General features: G+C 46.1%; 1 protein-coding gene across 4 annotated transcripts in view; it reads right to left on the bottom strand.

Annotated features, from left to right (window-relative positions):
- The window catches only part of LOC146839529 (N-acyl-aromatic-L-amino acid amidohydrolase (carboxylate-forming)-like), a 227,892-nt gene that overhangs the window by 51,968 nt on the left and 155,037 nt on the right, over positions 1–20,887 (bottom strand). Inside the window, exon 1 of one of the 4 annotated variants that reach the window (XM_085651581.1) lies at positions 8,867–8,956. The exons of the other annotated variants lie outside the window; for them this stretch is intronic. Within the exon in view, the coding sequence (XP_085507707.1) occupies positions 8,867–8,933 (67 nt within the window). The 5' untranslated portion in view covers positions 8,934–8,956. Of the gene's footprint in view, positions 1–8,866; positions 8,957–20,887 lie in introns of those variants that run through there. 4 annotated transcript variants of the gene reach the window in all.

Raw genomic sequence — 20,887 nt, 5'->3', positions numbered from 1 at the left:
GAGCACTCAATCCCTGTGACAGACTCACTTAAGGCCTGAGGGCAGCAGGAGTGAGCGCACAATCACTGTGGCAGACTCACTTAAGGCCTGAGGGATGCAGGAGTGAGCGCACAATCACTGTGACGCACTCACCTAAGGCCTGAGGGCAGCAGGAGTGAGCGCACTATCACTGTGACAGGCTCACTTAAGGCCTGAGGGCAGCAGGAGTGAGCACACTATCACTGTGACGGACTCACTTAAGGCCTAAGGGCAGCAGGAGTGAGCACACAATCACTGTGACAGACTCACCTAAGGCCTGAGGGCAGCAGGAGTGAGCGCACTCTCAATGTGACAGACTCGCTTAAGGCCTGAGGGCAGCAGGAGTGAGCTCACTATCACTGAGACTGACTCACTTAAGGCCTGAGGGCAGCAGGAGTGAGCTCACTATCACTGTGACGGACTCAGTGAAGGCCTGAGGGCAGCAGGAGTGAGCACACTATCACTGTGACGGACTCGCTGAAGGCCTGAGGGCAGCAGGAGTGAGCGCACTATCACTGTGACGGACTCACTTAAGGCCTGAGGGCAGCAGGAGTGAGCACACAATCACTGTGACAGACTCACTTAAGGCCTGAGGGCAGCAGGAGTGAGCTCACTATCACTGTGACGGATTCAGTGAAGGCCTGAGGGCAGCAGGAGTGAGCACACAATCACTGTGACAGACTCGCTTAAGGACTGAGGGCAGCAGGAGTGAGCGCACAATCACTGTGACGGACTCACTTAAGGCCTCAGGGCAGCAGGAGTGAGCACACAATCACTGTGACGGACTCACTTAAGGCCTGAGGGCAGCAGGAGTGAGCTCACTATCACTGTGACAGACTCACTTAAGGCCTGAGGGCAGCAGGAGTGAGCTCACTATCACTGAGACGGACTCACTTAAGGCCTGAGGGATGCAGGAGTGAGCGCACAATCACTGTGACAGACTCACTTAAGGCCTGAGGGCAGCAGGAGTGAGCTCACTATCACTGAGACGGACTCACTTAAGGCCTGAGGGCAGCAGGAGTGAGCTCACTATCACTGTGACGGACTCACTTAAGGCCTGAGGGCAGCAGGAGTGAGCTCACTATCACTGAGACGGACTCACTTAAGGCCTGAGGGCAGCAGGAGTGCGCCCACTATCACTGAGATAGACTCACTTAAGGCCTGAGGGCAGCAGGAGTGAGCACACAATCATGGCCACAAAGAGGAGGTGGAACCCGTAGTCCAGGCCCTGAGACAAGGCAACTCTACCAGCCCAATGGGCCCTCCTCAAGGGCAGGAAAGAACTAGAAGGAAGCACTGCCAAGGGCAATAGATTGGAGTTGTACTGTGATATCCACTCACATCATACATGGCTGCAGTGTTAATGGAGATGTGTATATACATGCAAGCATGCAGGTCCCAATGCCTACACCCCAATATACTTAAAGGCACCTATACACAGGCCAACATACCAAAAGATGCCCTTACACGCAGGCCAACAGATAACCTTACACGCAGGCCAACATACCAACTGATAACCTTACACGCAGGGCAACATACCAACTGATACCCTTACACGCAGGCCAACAGATACCCTTACACGCAGGCCAACATATCAGCAGATAGAGTAACACACTTGCCAACATACCAACTGATATCCTTACTTGCAGGCCAACATACCAACAGATACCCTTACACGCAGGCCAACATACCAACAGATACCCTTACATGCAGGCCAACATACCAGCAGATAACGTAACTCACTGGCCAACATACCAACTGATAACCTTACATGCTGGCCAACTTACCAGCAGATAACCTTACACACTGGCCAACATACCAACTGATAACCTTACTTGCAGGCCAACATACCAACTGATACCCTTACATGCCTGCCAGCATTGCAGCAGATAACCTTACACGCAGGCCAACAGATAACCTTACATGCAGGCCAACATAACATCTGATAACCTTACATGCCGGCCAACATACCAGCAGATAACCTAACACACTGGCCAACATACCAACTGATAACCTTACACACAGGTCAACATACCAACTGATAACCTTACACGCAGACTAACAGATACTCTTACACGCAGGCCAACATACTAACTGATAACCTTACACGCAGGCCAACAGATACCCTTAAACGCAGGCCAACATACCAACTGATAACCTTACAAGCAGACTAACAGATACTCTTACACGCAGGCCAACATACCAACTGATAACCTTACATGCCGGCCAACATACCAGCAGATAACCTAACACACTGGCCAACATACCAACTGATAACCTTACACACTGGCCAACATACCAACTGATAACCTTACACACAGGTCAACATACCAACTGATAACCTTACACGCAGACTAACAGATACTCTTACACGCAGGCCAACATACTAACTGATAACCTTACACGCAGGCCAACATACCAACTGATACCCTTACACGCAGGCCAGCATACCAACTAATACCCTTACATGCAGGCCAACATACCAACTGATAACCTTACACGCAGGCCAACAGATACCCTTACACGTAGGCAAACATACCAACTGATAACCTTACATGCCGACCAACATACCAACTGATAACCTTACACTTAGGCCAACATACCAACAGATAACCTTACACGCAGGCCAACTTACCAACTGATAACCTACAAACAGACCAACATACCAACAGATAACCTTACACGCAGGCCAACAGATAATCTTACACATAGGCTCACATACCAACATATATCCTTAGACGCAGGCCAACAAATACCCTTACACGCAGGCCAACATACCAGCAGATAACGTAACACACTGGCCAACATACCAACTGATATCCTTACTTGCAGGCCAACATACCAACTGATAACCTTACATGCAGGCCAACATACCAACTGATACCCTTACACGCCTGCCAGCATTGCAGCAGATAACCTTACACGCAGGCCAACAGATAACCTTACATGCAGGCCAACATTACACCTGATAACCTTGCATGCCGGCCAACATACCAGCAGATAACCTAACACACTGGCCAACATTCCAACTGATAACCTTACACACAGGTCAACATACCAACTGATAACCTTACACACAGACTAACAGATACTCTTACACACAGGCCAACATACTAACTGATAACCTTACACGCAGGCCAACAGATACCCTTACACGCAGGCCAACATACCAACTGATAACCTTACAAGCAGACTAACAGATACTCTTACACGCAGGCCAACATACCAACTGATAACCTTACAAGCAGACTAACAGATACTCTTACATGCAGGCCAACATACCAACTGATAACTTTACACGCAGGCCAACAGATACCCTTACATGCAGGCCAACATACCAGCTGATAACCTTACAAGCAGACTAACAGATACTCTTACATGCAGGCCAACATACCAACTGATAACTTTACACGCAGGCCAACAGATACCCTTACATGCAGGCCAACATACCAACTGATAACCTTACAAGCAGACTAACAGATACTCTTACACGCAGGCCAACATACCAATTGATAACCTTACACTCAGGCCAACAGATACCCTTACACGCAGGCCAACATACCAACTAATAACCTTACATGCAGGCCAACATACCAACTGATAACCTTACATGCAGGCCAACATACCAACTGATAACCTTACATGCTGGCCAACAGATACTCTTACACGCAGGCTAAAAGAGCAGCTGCACACATTCACGAAGATCACCAGAAATACTGAAACATGTACACACAGGAACAAGCATATACGTGTGTGTCCTCGTGGACACAGACCAAAAGACACAGACAGAAACTCATGTACACACAGAGAGAGCCCAGGCACAGAAACTGACATAGGCACCATTTATAGTCAATAACTTCTCACAAACACACCTAATCACAGACACTGTCAAAATACATACACCCACTAGCAACACATTTGGGCACACATGAACGGACGTAATGGAAGGACTGACAGATGGACAGACAGTTAACAGAAATACCACAGGTACACACATCCATGCACACACAGACCAACAGTTTCTAGACACCCCTGCACACAAGACATCCTACTGGGATCCGTGCACACAGAGCAAATGACATACAGGCACGCAGACCAACATGCAACCAGGCATACACACAGTCCAGGAGACATGTACCCTCATTCATACTTTAGCAAAGCACAGAATGGCTTCTGTGCACACAGGACAACCTACTAGGGGCCATGCACACAGCAACAGACATAGAGACACACAGACCACCATACAACCAGGTATAGACACACAGTACAGGAGACGTGTACCTTGATTCATTACTTTAGCCATACACAGGAAGGCGCCGTGCACAGACAGATAGCACACATGCAGACACACACCGTGATGGTCAACACAGCCATACAAGGATGAGTTAAAGAGCAAACGGACGGACAGATAGGTGGATAGAGGGATGAAAGTCTGAAACGGAGGGACAGATGCATGGACAGAGGGATGAAAGCCTGAAAGGGACGGACAGATGGATGGCCAGAGGGATGAAAGCGTGAAAGGGACGAACAGATGGGTGGACAGAGGGATGAAAGCGTGAAAGGGAAGGACAGACGGATGAAAGCCTAACACGGACGGACATGTGGGTGGACAGATGGATGAAAGCCTGAAACGGACGGACATGTGGAAGAGCAGACGGATAAAAGTCTGAAACGGGCGGACAGACGGATGAAAACCTGAAACGGACGGACATGTGGGTGGACAGAGGGATAAAAGCCTGAAACGGACGGACAGATGGAAGAGCAGACGGATAAAAGTCTGAAACGGACGGACAGAGGGATGAAAGTCTGAAAGGGAACAATGAGATGGGTGGACAGAGGGATGAAAGGCTGTAACGGACGGACAGATGGATGGACAGGAGGATGAAAGCCTGAAAGGGATGAACAGATAGTTGGACAGAAGGGTGAAAGGCTGAAACGGACGGACATGTGGGTGGACAGAGGGATAAAAGTCTGAAACGGACGGACAGACGGATGAAAGCCTGAAACGGACGGACAGACGGATGAAAGCCTGAAACGGACGGACATGTGGGTGGACAGAGGGATAAAAGTCTGAAACGGACGGACAGACTGAGGAAAACCTGAAACGGACGGACATGTGGATGGACAGACGGATGAAAGCCTGAAACGGACGGACATGTGGATGGACAGACGGATGAAAGCCTGAAACGGACGGACAGAGGGATGAAAGTCTGAAAGGGACAATGAGATGGGTGGACAGAGGGATGAAAGGCTGAAACGGACGGACAGGAGGATGAAAGCCTGAAGGGACGGAGAGATGGATGGACAGAGGGATGAAAGGCTGAAACGGACGGACAGGAGAATGAAAGCCTGAAGGGACGGAGAGATGGATGGACAGACGGATGAAAGCCTAAACGGACGAACAGATGGATGGAAGGACAGACGGATGAAAGCCTGAATGGAAGGACAGATAATTGGACAGACGGATGAAAGGCTGAAACGGACGGACATGTGGATGGACAAACGGATGAAAGGTTGAAACGGACGGACTGATTGAAGGACGGACGGATGAAAGGCTGAAACGGACGGACAGATGGATTGACAGACAGATGAAAGGCTGAAACGGACGGATAGATGGAAGGACAGACGGATGAAAGCCGGACTGATGGAGGATGGACGAATGAACACCCGAATGGACGGACAGATGGAGGTACAGACGGATGAGAGCCTGGCAGAAGGACACATCATTGGTACTGGGGTAATACTGGCTTCATGTATGCTTCATGTTTAGACCATGTATGAAGGAAATATCCTTCGAGCTGAAGGATGGTTTGCATGGTTGAATCCATGTCTGCTGGGTTATGGTAGACTACAGCCTCCATGCCCATCCAATGCCAGGCCTCTTTGGATGACATGATATGGCTATGCGTCATGGCAATCGAGTGTCTGCATCTCCCCACTACAACAATGAATCCCTTCCTGTGCCACGCACCGACTATCGGCGCTGGCTTTCCACATGTCACTGGCATCAGGTGTGTAAACAGACTGAGAGTCTCACGGGGCATCTATTCACTCAGCAGAAGTCTAGGGCCAGGTAGACATAGATTCCACCTCGGCACACTGCCGCCCGAGTCCATTCCTTGTGAGATGGTTCATTGGTGCCCAGCATCACAGGCCTGAGAACTGTCAACGTTTCCAATGGAAGTTACTGCCCTCTTCTTATGCCTTTGCCACATAATCCATCCTTTGCCGCATAAACTGCTGATTTAAAAAACAATTCTTTCTACGTGAAACGGTTACAACATTACTAAAAAGGCATCGACACGTGTTGCCGAGCGGTGGAAGGCCCTTTGCAAAGCTGGACTGGTCCCTTTCAATTCTTATTGCTACATTTGGGGGTTAAACTGGTACTAAAGAGGTGCACCCAACGCCCAACAGCGTTAACAAGTTTAAAAATGACGAAATGATGTAGTAATGCTATTACAAAATGTGCTGCATCATGCCGCATAATTTGCCTTTTCTTGCTGTATCATTTACCCAACCGTGTCGCATAATTCCAGTGGCCCTGATTTTAGGACAAGGTTTAATTGGAAACAAGTGCAAAACAATGCGATTAGAAGCACCAGAAACCAACATTTCCCAAATCTGGAAATCATTTAGACATTTAAGCTATCACTATAACTTGTGCAAGACCCCACCCAAGGCTTACGCTATCACTATAACTTGTGCAAGACGCCACCCAAGGCTTACGCTATCACTATAACTTGTGCAAGACGCCACCCAAGGCCCCAAACAAGAATTAAGCTATCACTATAACTTGTGCAAGATCCCAAACAAGGCTTAAGGTATCACTATAACTTGTGCAAAACCCCAAACCCAGGCACCAAACAAGACTTAGGCTATAACTATAACTTGTGCAAGACCCCAGCCAAGGCTCCAAACAGGGCTTAAGGTATCACTATAACTTGTGCAAGACCCCACCCAAGGCCCCAAACAAGACTTAAGCTATCACTATAACTTGTGCAAAACCCCACCCAAGGCTTAAGCTATCACTATAACTTGTGCAAGACCCCACCCAAGGCTTACGCTATCACTATAACTTCTGCAAGACCCCACCCAAGGCCCCAAACAAGGCTTAAGCTATCCCTATAACTTGTGCAAAACCCCACCCAAGGCTTAAGCTATCACTATAACTTGTGCAAGACCCCACCCAAGGCTTAAGCTATCACTATAACTTGTGCAAGACCCCACCCAAGGCCCCAAACAAGGCTTAAGCTATCCCTATAACTGGTGCAAGACGCCACCCAAGGCTTAAGCTATCACTATAACTTGTGCAAGACCCCACCCAAGGCCCCAAACAAGGCTTAAGCTATCCCTATAACTGGTGCAAGACGCCACCCAAGGCTTAAGCTATCACTATAACTTGTGCAAGACCCCACCCAAGGCCCCAAACAAGACTTAAGCTATCACTATAACTTGTGCAAAACCCCACCCAAGGCTTAAGCTATCACTATAACTTGTGCAAGACCCCACCCAAGGCCCCAAACAAGGCTTAAGCTATCCCTATAACTTGTGCAAGACCCCATCCAAGGCCCAAAACAAGCCTTAAGCTATCCATACAACTTGTGCAAGACCCCACCCAAGGCTCCAAACAAGACTTAAGGTATCACTATAACTTGTGCAAGACACCAAACCCAGGCACCAAACAAGACTTAGGCTATCACTATAACTTGTGCAAGACCCCACCCAAGGCCCCAAACAAGACTTAAGCTATCACTATAACTTGTGCAAAACCCCACCCAAGGCTTAAGCTATCACTATAACTTGTGCAAGACCCCACCCAAGGCCCCAAACAAGGCTTAAGCTATCCCTATAACTTGTGCAAGACCCCATCTAAGGCCCAAAACAAGCCTTAAGCTATCCATACAACTTGTGCAAGATCCCACCCAAGGCTCCAAACAAGACTTAGGGTATCACTATAACTTGTGCAAGACCCCAGCCAAGGCTCCAAACAAGAATTAAGCTATCACTACAGCTTGTGCAGTGAGCACAGTGTGTCATGCATTCACGCTCTCTGCAGAACTGGGATACCAGCAATTTTTTTTTATCACTTTATAGCACAAATAACTACACTATAGAATTAAAGAAAGTGTGATGTAGAAGTTTGAAAAGCACGGAGTAAAATAACAAGAGGTGGAAAGACGGATAGGAAGAGGAGCAGAGAACGGGGACGGGAGATACCTATAAACATAGTTTAGAGGGGTACATAGGAGAGTTAATGGGTACTGACAGACAGATAGATGGATAGATGGATAGTCAGACAGACAGACAGACAGAAAGGAAGGTAGGTAGGTAGATAGATAGATAGACATCAGACAGACAGACCCATTTTGGTATGCCTTCAAGAACACTGAAAAGGTTTGTTTATAATTCATAGGGTAATTGTTGAGTGGAAATAGAAATAAAGGCAGGCACGAGAGACAGAGACTAGTATGAAATAAAACAAGAGATACAAAGACAGGAGCTCCGATGTAAAATTGAGGCATAGAGACAGAGATGATACAATGACAGAGGGTGACAGAAGGAAAGAAAGCCAGACAGCACAGATTTCAAGATAAAACAATAGAGATACAGTTGCAATGACTAACTGAAGTGGATAGGAAGACGCAGAGCGGTAGCGACAGATGAATAAAATGGATGCAAAGACAAAGAGTTAAAGACCAACAGTGATCAGTAGATCCAGACAGACAAGGAGACAGAGGGAGATAGAGGTAAAGATACGATAAGGAAAGATGAAAGCAAAGGTGGAAAGAAGATAGAGAGAGTGAGAAGATCGTGGGAGAGTTTATTCAGAAAAGACAATACTCACTGGTCAGAAGCCGGCAGTCGAAATACAGAAGACGTACAGCTCTCAAACGAAGAAGACACCACGACATATGCCATGAGCTTACTTATAGTCGACACCAAACGGGAAGTGAAAACCGAAGGAGGAAGACACGTTAAGATTGTTTCAGCAAATAAAGAGTTTACTTCCACAAAGAGAAGACCGCGAGTCAGAAATGGAAGCGTAGGGAGGACCCCAACATAGATGGACAAACCCTTCGACAGCTATGAGCCCAGATGGCCGTGTTACATCACAGGCATTCAGAGACTCCGTTGCCTAAGAAGAGGATGAAATCAACAAAGAACCAATCAATGAATACACTTACCAGTGTCTCACGAGAGGATGGAATCAACAAAGAACACATTGGTCCACACACTCCATTGTCTCATGAGAACACAAAGTCACCAAAGAAGACATGGACCCATCAACTCCCCATTGTTGTCAAGATCATGAAATCTACAACGCACACATTGATCAAGATTTCTTTATTTCATGGCTTTCGACAGCACGGACCAGACCTCTGGGGTGTCCGCGTGCTTTACAAAAGAAATTAGAAAGTAACAAACATAATGCAAATTTAGTCAAGGGAAAGCAATATAGCACGTGGCAAGCGCACGTGCAAAGAACATCTGGAAAAAGAGTTGATAATGGGGGAGAAACATTGTGGGAGAAATTAGATGGAATGAATGAACATCGAGGACCCCGGTTGTAGGCAAAACAGAGACTGCAGGGTTGGCAGATCTTTGTTTTAGGGGTGCCCCATTGGTCCTCAGATGAGCAATGCTGAAAGGAGAAGGTGTTGTTCAAATAGTGGATTTTTAAAGTTATTATTCAAATAATCAAAGGAGGTAATTGTCTTGATCGCTGGAAGGATGGGGTTACTAGTTTGGGGCATTGCCTAAAATGGATTGTAAAGTCGATTTGGAGGTTTTCGCATTTTAATTTCCAGGACAAATGACAATAGGCTCTTCATTGGAATCAATAAGGAATCAATATGGAACCCACAGACCCATACCCAATTGTCTAATGAGATCATGAAATCAATATGGATCCATGGGCCTCAATTTCTGATGAGACCATGAAATTAACAAAGAACAAATTGTAATTGTAATTACATTTATATGGCGCTTACTACCCCTGGCGAGGTGTTGAAGCGCTTTTTCGGCGAGTAGCACGCTATTCCGGAACCCATAAAGGATTAGTGGTGAATTAGTATAGAGAAAAATTAAATGAATTTGAGCAGTGGGCATGTTAGTCTGTTATTTGGATTGAAAAGGATAGTGGAGGGATAGAAGAGGGAAGGGTTTGCATTTATATAATTCCTGCTACCCCTGATGGGTTGTTGAAGTGCTTTTCGGCGAGTTGCACTCTACTCCAGAACGCAAGCAGGATTAGTGGGGGAATTAATATAGGGGAATATGAAATTAATTTGAGCGGTGCACATGCAAGATTGTTATTTGTATTGAAAAAGGACAGTGGAGGGATAGAAGAGGGAAGGGTTTCCATTTACATTGCGCTTGCGACCCCTGATGAGGTGTTGAAGCACGTTTTGGCTGGTAGCATGGATGCATGAACTCACCATTGTCTGATGAGACCATGAAATCGACAACTCATATCGATCAATAGGTTTCGCTTTGTCCCACAAGATAATGGAACCAACAAAGAACCCATAGATCTCAATGTCTGATGAGGCCAGCAAGTCAACAAACACTTGGAGGCGTCAACTCTCCAGTCTCTGATGAGACCACAAAATCCACAAAGAACCTATAGACCCGTAGACTCGCCATTGTTTCATAAGACAATCAATTCAACAGAGCTCATATCGATCAAAAGACTCTCCATTGTCCACAAGAGCATGAGGTCAACAACACATGGACTAACAGACGCCAATGTTTCACAAAACGATGAAATCAACGGGCCAAGTGGATCCATAGACTTCATTGTCATGAGACAAATAACCCTAATTTGAGTGATGCTGTGTCCTCCTAAGAGATCCTGAAGTCAATGTAGAAAGGATAATGTATAGATTCCCAGACCAATATAAGGCTCATTAATAGAATGTCGGGAGCTGCAGACTATTGGACCTCTATGCAATCTTTTTCCGATGCGGGGTTTTGTATATGACCACAGCATCAGCAGAAGACCACAATCCCGAGTACCAAAGCACAGAAGCGTCACACTCGCAAGCCTTCTGTGACAGAAGCTCATGGAATTGACCCCAAAGCTAAGAAAATAGCAAATTACCTTACGGTAACAATAGATGACACCACCACTACACATGATCCAACCACCATACAAAGAGACTAAATCAGTCTTTAACAATAAATACTTTCTATTGCCTCTCAGAGAAAGATTTTTCTCAACATTATCATTGCAAGCAGACTCTCAGGATCACATTTAGTTCCAACAGCTCCCAAAAATTCTAAAGACATTCTTCACACAACCTATGCAGGGGAGATACTAGAAGCTTACTTCACAAGTTGGTTCATTCCTACTCAAGCTGAAAACCTCCTACCCGTGTGACTCAGAAAACTGCACACTAATTAATCCATTTATAGAGAAATATCTGAAAGAGTAGATTAATCAACTTTCAAAATTTACGAAAGAAAATTGCTTCATGTCAGACCAACAATCGAGCTTCAGACCAGGCAGAGTCTCAGCATCAACATCATTTCAAGATGGAATGACCCAAAACTCACTGCGCTAAAGAACGAAGTGGCCACCCTATTGCGTCTGGAACTATAAGCAGCATTCAAAGCTGTCTATCACCACGCACTACCACAGAGACTCCATCATCTCGGAGCCAGTGAAAATGCTCTAAAATTGCTTGCTTCCTACCTTGATGAAAGACACAACGTGGTATACCTATCACCTTAACATCAGCTCCTCACACCCAACTTTGAAGCGTCGTGTAGGGGGGTCTGTCATATCTGCTCTATTATTCAACATCCACATCCCCTCTGTTCAACATCCACATCCCCTCTGTTCAACATCCACATCCCCTCTGTTCAACATCCACATCCACATCCCCTCTCTTCAACATCCACATCCCTTCTGTCAAACATCCATGTCCCCTCTGTTCAACATCCACATCCACATCCCCTCTCTTCAACATCCACATCCCTTCTGTCAAACATCCATGTCCCCTCTGTTCAACAACCACATCCCCTCTGTTCAACATCCACATCCACATCCCCTCTCTTCAACATCCACATCCACATCCCCTCTCTTCAACATCCACATCCCCTCTGTTCAACATCCACATCCCCTCTGTTCAACATCCATATCCCCTCTGTTCAACATCCACATCCCCTCTGTTCAACATCCACATCCCCTCTGTCCAACATTGTTTTGAATGTGGCTTCTCACCAATAAGCCACACCCAATCCCTGCACTCCCACCTGGGAGGCAAATATACCACTACACCTTTGAATAATATACACTTTTGGGCATGTCTTACCACTCCTGGCACAGCAAGACTTCAACACAAAACAAAGAGCACCTTTTGAAAATGGGTTTTATTTAACAAAATGCAAAGACTCTATCACTTTTAGAATAAGGCTTGGGGTTTATTACAAAATACTCTCTAAACAAAAGCTGCCTTAGATACCAAATGCATAAGATTCAAATATATGTAGCAAACTTATAATCTAAAGGCATGAATCAATAACTGAGCAAACTATAATACTGATTATTAAAGCAATAACTGATATAAGATAAGATACACTGGACGTCTTGCAAGAGATCAGAAAGATATACATATATATAGAGCAGAGCAGTACTCTGGATGTGCACCTCCCACACCACAAAGAAAACACCTCCAATGATCAAAGAACCACACAACTCAATACATCACTTGGTGCATACACTGCCCACTTCTGACCGGGATCACAGCCGGGGATCAGAGCTCAGCAAGCCAGGGTTCAATCCGAGATAAATACGTCTGCCCTCGCTCGGAATCCAAACTCCCAGTTCCTCAGCCTGCAACCCTCAGCTTTAAACACACTAGAAGATTCGTGAGAGACCTCCTCCCACCGCCAGAGGAATTTTACCAGAACTGGCCAAGTTCCAAGCAAGCATTTCCATAGCAGTAAGGAGCTCTCAAGTCTCTTCCTCCATTCGCACTTCTCCCAGCCTCTGTCTTGACGAAGCTCTCACAAGGCCTTCCACAGTACACTAAACAAAAGCAATCGCTCAGGAAAACACCAAGACCTTGAATGTGAGTAACCCAAACAACTTGCAAGCACTGCTGAGCATGCAGCAGCAAGGTAGAGTCAGACATGAGGCCCTGTCAAAGGCAAAAGTCAGCACCTATAATTCTCATCCACACAACTTACAAGCACCACTGTGCACACAGAAAAGTTTGAAGCATGGTAAAGTCAGAAGGCAGGATGACATGAGGCCAGGTCAAAGAAAGACAGCAAGATTACAGGACGGAAGAGAAGCAAGTATATGCAGGACCATCCTACATTAAGGCTAGGGTAAACTAACACACTAAAGTCAGTTGAAATGGTGGCAGTCGGATGTCATCATAGGGTGCCAGACTACAAGAGTGGCTCTTTCACTAAATTCATCCACATCCCCTCTGTTCAACATCCACATCCCCTCTGTTCAACATCTGCATCCCCTCTGTTCAACATCTGTATTCCCTCTGTTCAACATCCACATCCCCTCTGTTCAACATCCGCATCCCCTCTGTTCAACATCCACATCCCCTCTGTTCAACACCCACATCCCCTCTGTTCAACATCCACATCCCCTCTGTTCAACATCCGCATCCCCTCTGTTCAACATCCACATCCCCTCTGTTCAACATCTGCATCCCCTCTGTTCAACATCTGCATCCCCGCTGTTCAACATCCACATCCCCTCTGTTCAACACCCGCATCCCCTCTGTTCAACATCCACATCCCCTCTGTTCAACATCCACATCCCCTCTGTTCAACGCCCGCATCCCCTCTGTTCAACATCTGCATCCCCTCTGTTCAACATCTGCATCCCCTCTGTTCAACATCCACATCCCCTCTGTTCAACATCCACATCCCCTCTGTTCAACATCCACATCCCCTTTGTTCAACATCCACACCCCCTCTGTTCAACATCCACATCCCCTCTGTTCAACATCTACATCCCCTTTGTTCAACATCCACACCCCCTCTGTTCAACATCCACATCCCCTCTGTTCAACATCCCTATCCCCTCAGTTATTCAACATCTTCCACACCCCTTTAACAGACCTGATTAAATCTCTCAATCTCACCATTTACAGCAATGCAGAGGACATGCAAATCCTTCAAAAATGGGATGGCCAGAAAGAACTCTACAACTAAAAATGTGGTGATTGCCACCACACCATAAATACATGGACAATGAGAAACCACCTAAAGCTCAACCCTGCAAAGACAGAGATCATCAACTGGGGACAATTGCAAAAATACCAGCCTATCACAATATGGACCATGGAAAACGAGGTCCTCCCAACAACATCAAGAGAAGTTAGAAACCTAGGGGCAACCATGGATTCAGATCGATCCTTGATACTACATGTCAACAAGGTAACAAAGAGTATCTCCTACACAGTAAAACACTGCAACTCATCTTCTCATACCTCAGACACCAACAAAAGCTAAATGCTATCCTCACACTCCTCATCTCCAAGCTCGACTATGCAAACAGCCTAGCTCTTGGTGCATCCAGTTTCATCATATACAAAATGCAATTAATCCAAAATGTTGCTGCAAGACTCCTTCTCCACCTTGACCAAAGAGAACGCATGACTCCAGTCCTGCAATCACTCGACTAGCTGCCAATAGCTAGAAGAGCAATGTTGAAGGCACTCTGCACCGTCCACAGAGTGTCCCAAGGAATAGGGCCAATATGTCAACAACTATCAATAACTTTTGCTTCCTCGCAGTCTTAAGCCGGTGCCACACCTGCCACTTTGCCATTTCCCAAAGTGCGTTTCTGGGCACCTGAGAACCAATCCTGATTGGCTGTCATGTTCTCTTTTATGTAGACCGCAGCCTGTCAATGGCATCTGGTGGAATTGTTTCTGGTTACAAACTGCTTATCCCTTCTGTGTTTGGCTCTCGCCTGTGGGTATCTTTGCAGGATTCCACTGCCTCAAGCAGTAGTAGGGTACTATAATGGGGCCAGACGTGATGTAGGTTGTGTTTTCCCTGCACTATTCAGATCAACTATGCCTATATTGAAATCTCTTTTTCCAAGGTACTCTGCTCCTCTCTGGTAGGATGGATTTTCACTATTAGCTTGTGCAAGCCAACCAGTGACCCTCACATTGGTGTGATAGACCGTGTGGAGTATGTAAATCTTGACTCTTACCTAATATCAAGAGGGGCAACCATGCAACTGATGTACATTCGTCAACAGCTAAGAATGACCATGAAGCCTGGTCCACCCCAGGATGTCGGGGTGGAATATGAGAGCTAGAATGAGCTCACTAGAATGGTGAACTTCACAATGAACAAACCTTTTGGTATATAGAGGCTTTGTACACCCACACCTGCGGCCAAGGAAAAATATAGGGGATGGAGAGGGATGATGGATGGGGGTGAAGGATACCTAATGAGGAATGACGGATGAGAAAAGATGATGGACAAGGGATGATGAGTGATGGGTCAGGGATGTTGGACAATGGATGATACATTAATGATTGTTGATGGGTGGTGGATAGTTGAAGATGGATCATGGACGATAGATGATGACTGAGAAATGATGGATAATGGACAAGAAGTGATGGATATATCACGAAGGAGGATTGATGAGCAATGATGAATGATGGATAGTGGGTGATGGGTGGCAGATGAGGAATGATGATGGATATGGGATGATGGATGAAGAATGACGGATGCTGGATCAGGGCTGATGGCCAATGGATGAAGACTGATGGATGATAAATAATGAATGAGTGATGATGGATCAGGGATGATGGATGAAGAATGACGGATGCTGGATCAGGGCTGATGGCCAACGGATGAAGACTGATGGATAATAAATAATGAATGAGTGATGATGGATCAGGGATGCTAGATGATGACTGAGGAAAGATGCGTGGTGGACAAGAAGTGATGGATATATCAAGAAGGATGATAGATGATGGTTGAGCAGGGATGAATGATGGATAGTGGGTGGTGGATGACAGATGAGGATTGACAGATGAGCAATGATGATGGATGAGGGATGATGGATGAAGAATGACGGATGCTGGATCAGGGCTGATGGACAATGGATGAAGACTGATGGATGATAAATAATGAATGAGTGATGATGGATCAGGGATGCTAGATGATGAATGAGGAATGATGGATGAGAAGTTATGGACATATCACAAAGGATGATGGATGAGGAATGATGATGAATGAGGAATGATGGATGATGGACAATGGATGACAACTGATGGATGATGAATAATGAATGATTGATGACTGATAGCAAATGATGGATGATAGATGATGAGTGAGAAATGATGGATGGTGGGAAAGAAATTATGGATCTATCATGAAGGATGATGGATGAGCAATGATGAATGATAGATGGGGACGAATGATAACAGATAAGGAAAGACTGATTCGGAATGATGAGGGATGATGGATGACGAATGGCGGATGCTGGATCAGGGATGATGGACAATAGATGAAGATAAATGGATGATAATTAATGAATGATTGATTATGGATGACTGAGGATGGATCATGGATACGCCTTTCAGCTTTCTGTTTTTACAGGTTTTTGCTGATAAACACAGGCAGGAAACAATCTATTTCCTGTCTGTATTTACTTTTAAAAGCAGAAAAATACAGAAAATTGTGCTTCTTGTGGGCGGCTCTCCTTGTTGCCCTTCATGAATTCCAGACCAACTGCTAAGCAGATGCACACCATGGGGATTTAAAAACAGGATGAGATTCCTTTAAATGCATGCATATGTTAACATATATTTGTATTTACCTGTTGATGTAGTGTTTTGTTATATTTGGCTGCTTAATTTGCGAAGTATGAATGCATGTTTATGAGTTAAAACAACTGACAAAGTTGTTGCTTAGGAATCTATGCGGTGATCACAAGAATGCAACCTGTTACTGGAGTTAACAGACTCAACTAGGCACCGGCGGGACCTGTGCAGGCGGGTGAGACATCCACAGCCATGCTGGTGTCCGCAGGTTCCAGCACTTACAAAGTGCAGGCGGGTACATCCGTTCCATGGTGGAGCGGGAAGAGCCCCAGGAGCGAAGGGAAGAGGTCCGTACAGAGCAGCGAATGCTGCGGGAGGAGTGAGGATTGAAGAAGCGTTGCCGCCTCATTAAGTGAAAGAATGCGGCCACTGTGAAAGTGAAAGCACAGCATGGTGCACTGCAAATAAAAACAAGAAGTGGCCGCCATTCCTGAAGTGCAAAACACACAAGATGATGGACGGAATGTTGCACATTGGCAAAACATTCACCCCCAGTCACAGATCTGGGTTTAATCCATCGTTATTTTGGCAGTTCGGGCTGGACTGTTCCCATGAGGCACAGGGTCAAGACTGATTTGCATATGGCTGGGTTCAAACTGGAATGGCATGGTGAGCAAAAAAACGATGGATTTAGGCCCAGATCTCTGTACTGAGGTTAATGTCTGACATTGTTCTGCATTCTGTCCATCAACTGTTGTTTTTGCATTTGTCACCCCGAGTGGGAAGGGTATGCCCAGACGTGGGTCCCTTGCTCTCCATGCCACTGGAATCAAGCTATCCTGGCTGAAGAGGGGTGAAACCCCGAAACCGGTCCTAGGATGCTTGTTTCCAGTCCAGGAAGGACCTGGCTTGGCAGTTCGGGCTAGACTGTTCCCATGAGGTATAGGGTCAAGACTGATTTGCATATGGCTGGGTTCAAACTGGAACGGCATGGTGAGCAAGGAAACGATGGATTTAGGCCCAGATCTATGTAGTGGGGTGAATGTATGACATTGTTCTGCATTCTGTCCATCAACTGTTGTTTTTGCATTCCTGAAGTGCAGCGTCCCACGAGTGCTGTGTGGAGCTGGACATAAATAAAGGGGCTGCCATTGCTGAAGCGGGGGGTGCCACGCTGCATTAAAAAAAAACATGAATATTGAAAATCCAAGTGGGGTAAAGGGGGGTGGACACCACCGGTATCTCACATCTGTTAACCCGATTGCTAGAGCGCTGCTTTAAAGACACAGCGCTTTGTGGGGCTGGATATAAAAGAAGCAGCCTCCATTGCTATGCGCTCGGACAGCACGTCATGTCTGCTTCAGCAAGACATTCATTGAGGAAATGGTGCTCCCTCACTGCTAATGAAAGCCAGAGAGTAAGGACACATGTAAGAGGGGCTGTCCTCATGGGAGGTAACAACAGAAGAGAGGGCGGTACTAAGGAGGGACTAAGAAGCCTATTCGCAAGTTGCATTATATGGGTAAATGTTTCAGTTTGTCTTCTTTTTAAGCCTACTTACTATAGTGGTCTGCTGGCAGAGACAGGACACTGTCCCTGCACTGCTGGGAGACACCTCTCTCATGGAAACAAGAACCTGTGACCTACACATTATACACAGATCCCTGCAATGGGTGCAGGAACCCACTGAGCTCTTGTAGTAAGATTAGAATCTAAAACCAACAGGTTACAAACAGACTGTTAGAGGTGCATGCACCCTCTCACCGATCTTATTAATGTTGTAGCCCATGACTGGGGTCACTGCAGTTATGCAATTCTACGGCTACAGCGTTTTCCACATATTTATCGACTTGCCACATTTTCCACATAATCAATCATGTTCTGTATAATTAGCATATTTTACAAACAAATTGTTTCTAGCTCCATTGGATCAAAAGTTACTATAAATGCAGCGACACGTTGTCGTGCAGTGAACTACCCTCTGCAAAAGTTGATTAGTCACCTTTCTATTTCCCATTGCTATATTGAGTGTAAAACTGTTGCTAATGGGGTGGAACCTTCTCCGGACAGTGTTAACACATGCAAAAAGACAAAATAATGCAGTAATTACTGTCAAAAATGTGCCACATAATTTGCCTTTTCTTGTCCCATGATTTAATTAACCCTGCCACATAATTTGCTCTTCTTCTGTGGCCCTGCCTATGACCTGCTAGTTGCACATGAACGTGTAAAGTAGGTGCACAAATGCAGCAGCTCTGGCAGTGGGATTGTATTTCTGTAACCGGTGACTGTGGCTGGGATTAGCACATGTGCCCTTCCAATGACACACGCTTGTCTGCAGCAGGACATCAGGTAACTCACTAGATTAAAAATCACTGACGCGCAGATGACACATACCTCTCGAGCACTGAAGCCTGTGAGCTGACTATTATACATGCATCTCTGCAGCAGGTAACTTAACCCACTGAGGTAGCTCAGGCATACTCTATCCTGTGACGTGCAAGCATAGCCTGCTCGTTTTTCGGCTGTTTTCATTCTCTTTAGGTTCTTTCCTGCTCAGATCTTCTTTACCCACTCCTTTCACCCCTTGCTTGTGCTCTCTTTCATACTATTTGCTTCACCCATTATTAGTTTCCAATGTCTGCCCTCCACTTTCCAGCTCTGGTCTATTTTTGCCTTCTTTTTCTAATTTCTCATTTTCCCTCAGTTCTGTATTTCCCTACTGATTTCCTTCCCCTATTTATTGTTTCCTTTGTTACCCCATTCGTGTTCCTCTTTTATACCACTGTCCCTTGTGCTTCATTTCCACAGCTGTTCGCACTCTCAGCTTTTTGTGTTTCCAGATTTTCTTTCTTATTCTTTTCCATGAATTTCTTCTCCTCCAGTTGTTTTTTCTGTCATTACTTTCTCCTCCCTGTCTTCCCCTTCCTCTTTGAGTATTCTCTGTGCACACGTGCAAAGCCTCTCCTTGCATTATGCTTGTGCAGCGCACTTAAGGCCAGATTTCGAATATTTGACGCAGCGCAAATCAGCGAGACATCTTGCCGCGATGCGCTGTGCCAAACGCAGAGGGCGGGAATGCACCATGTTTACCATATATGGCACATCGCTGCTCTCGCTGTGTGCTGGCATACTACGTGCTGCCTAGCGCCAACACAAGCCCCTTTGAGCAGTGGTGTGAGGGTGCTGCATTGCAGGCAAGATTGTGTTTCTGCAGGAAGGGACACTTCCTTATGCAAAAACAAACCTTAGAGGATTATCCCGCACTTAGAAAGAGGAAACAATGAGGAGGAATAAAGATATTTCTCCCCGTTGCACTATTGTCAGGAAGGCGTCCAATTTTCACACATTCCCATGTTTACTATTCTTAGTATATCCGGGAATGCGGCAGGAAGCAGGGTGGATGCGTGGGAACACCCACTCTGCACCCACGGAACGCCCTCGGGCGCAGCGTGACGCACGGGAGCGACTTGTGCTGTCTTGTGTTACTCCGGATTTACCAAGCCACGCAGGGCCACGCGAGGTGGCTTTGGTAAATCTGACTTCAGTATTGCATTGTTGAAACGTCACCCTTTGATGAATCCGGCCCTCAGAGTTGTCACTTGTGTGAAGCCTGAAGATCTCTAACAGGGCCGAGGGGAGGAAAGATCAGAAGGCAGGGACCTGTGGGGGGCACACCTTTGGGCTCCCCATGCATAGATGGCTTCCAGGCGCACTGTACCTACCTCATGGGCACACTTTCAGGAAGGCCCTCTAGGCACAGCAGCAGGGTGGCCTGGGGTTTCTTCAACAAACGTGATATCAAGTCTCAATACACGTGATACAAGTCTCAGTACAACCTATGCTAAGCCTGTAACAGAACTGCCAATGTGTTCTTGTATAAAAGTAAATAAAATACGTTGAAATTAAAAAAAAGAGCTGGTGTGGCCAATGCCTGTGGACATATGGCCGAGTCTATCCTCTCCACCCCAGTACGCCGACCTATGGCGAGAAATATTCATAAGAAGGGAATGGACAGACATCTGAGAAATAGAAGTGAGTGGGAGGAAGGAGAAATAAAATAAAGAGGGAAGGAAAGAGCTAGAAAGAGATGGAGA

This window comes from Triturus cristatus, chromosome 4_1, assembly GCF_964204655.1.
Source record: "Triturus cristatus chromosome 4_1, aTriCri1.1, whole genome shotgun sequence".
Lineage (NCBI taxonomy): Eukaryota > Metazoa > Chordata > Amphibia > Caudata > Salamandridae > Triturus > Triturus cristatus.
This window is presented reverse-complemented; position numbering and strand designations above follow the sequence as displayed.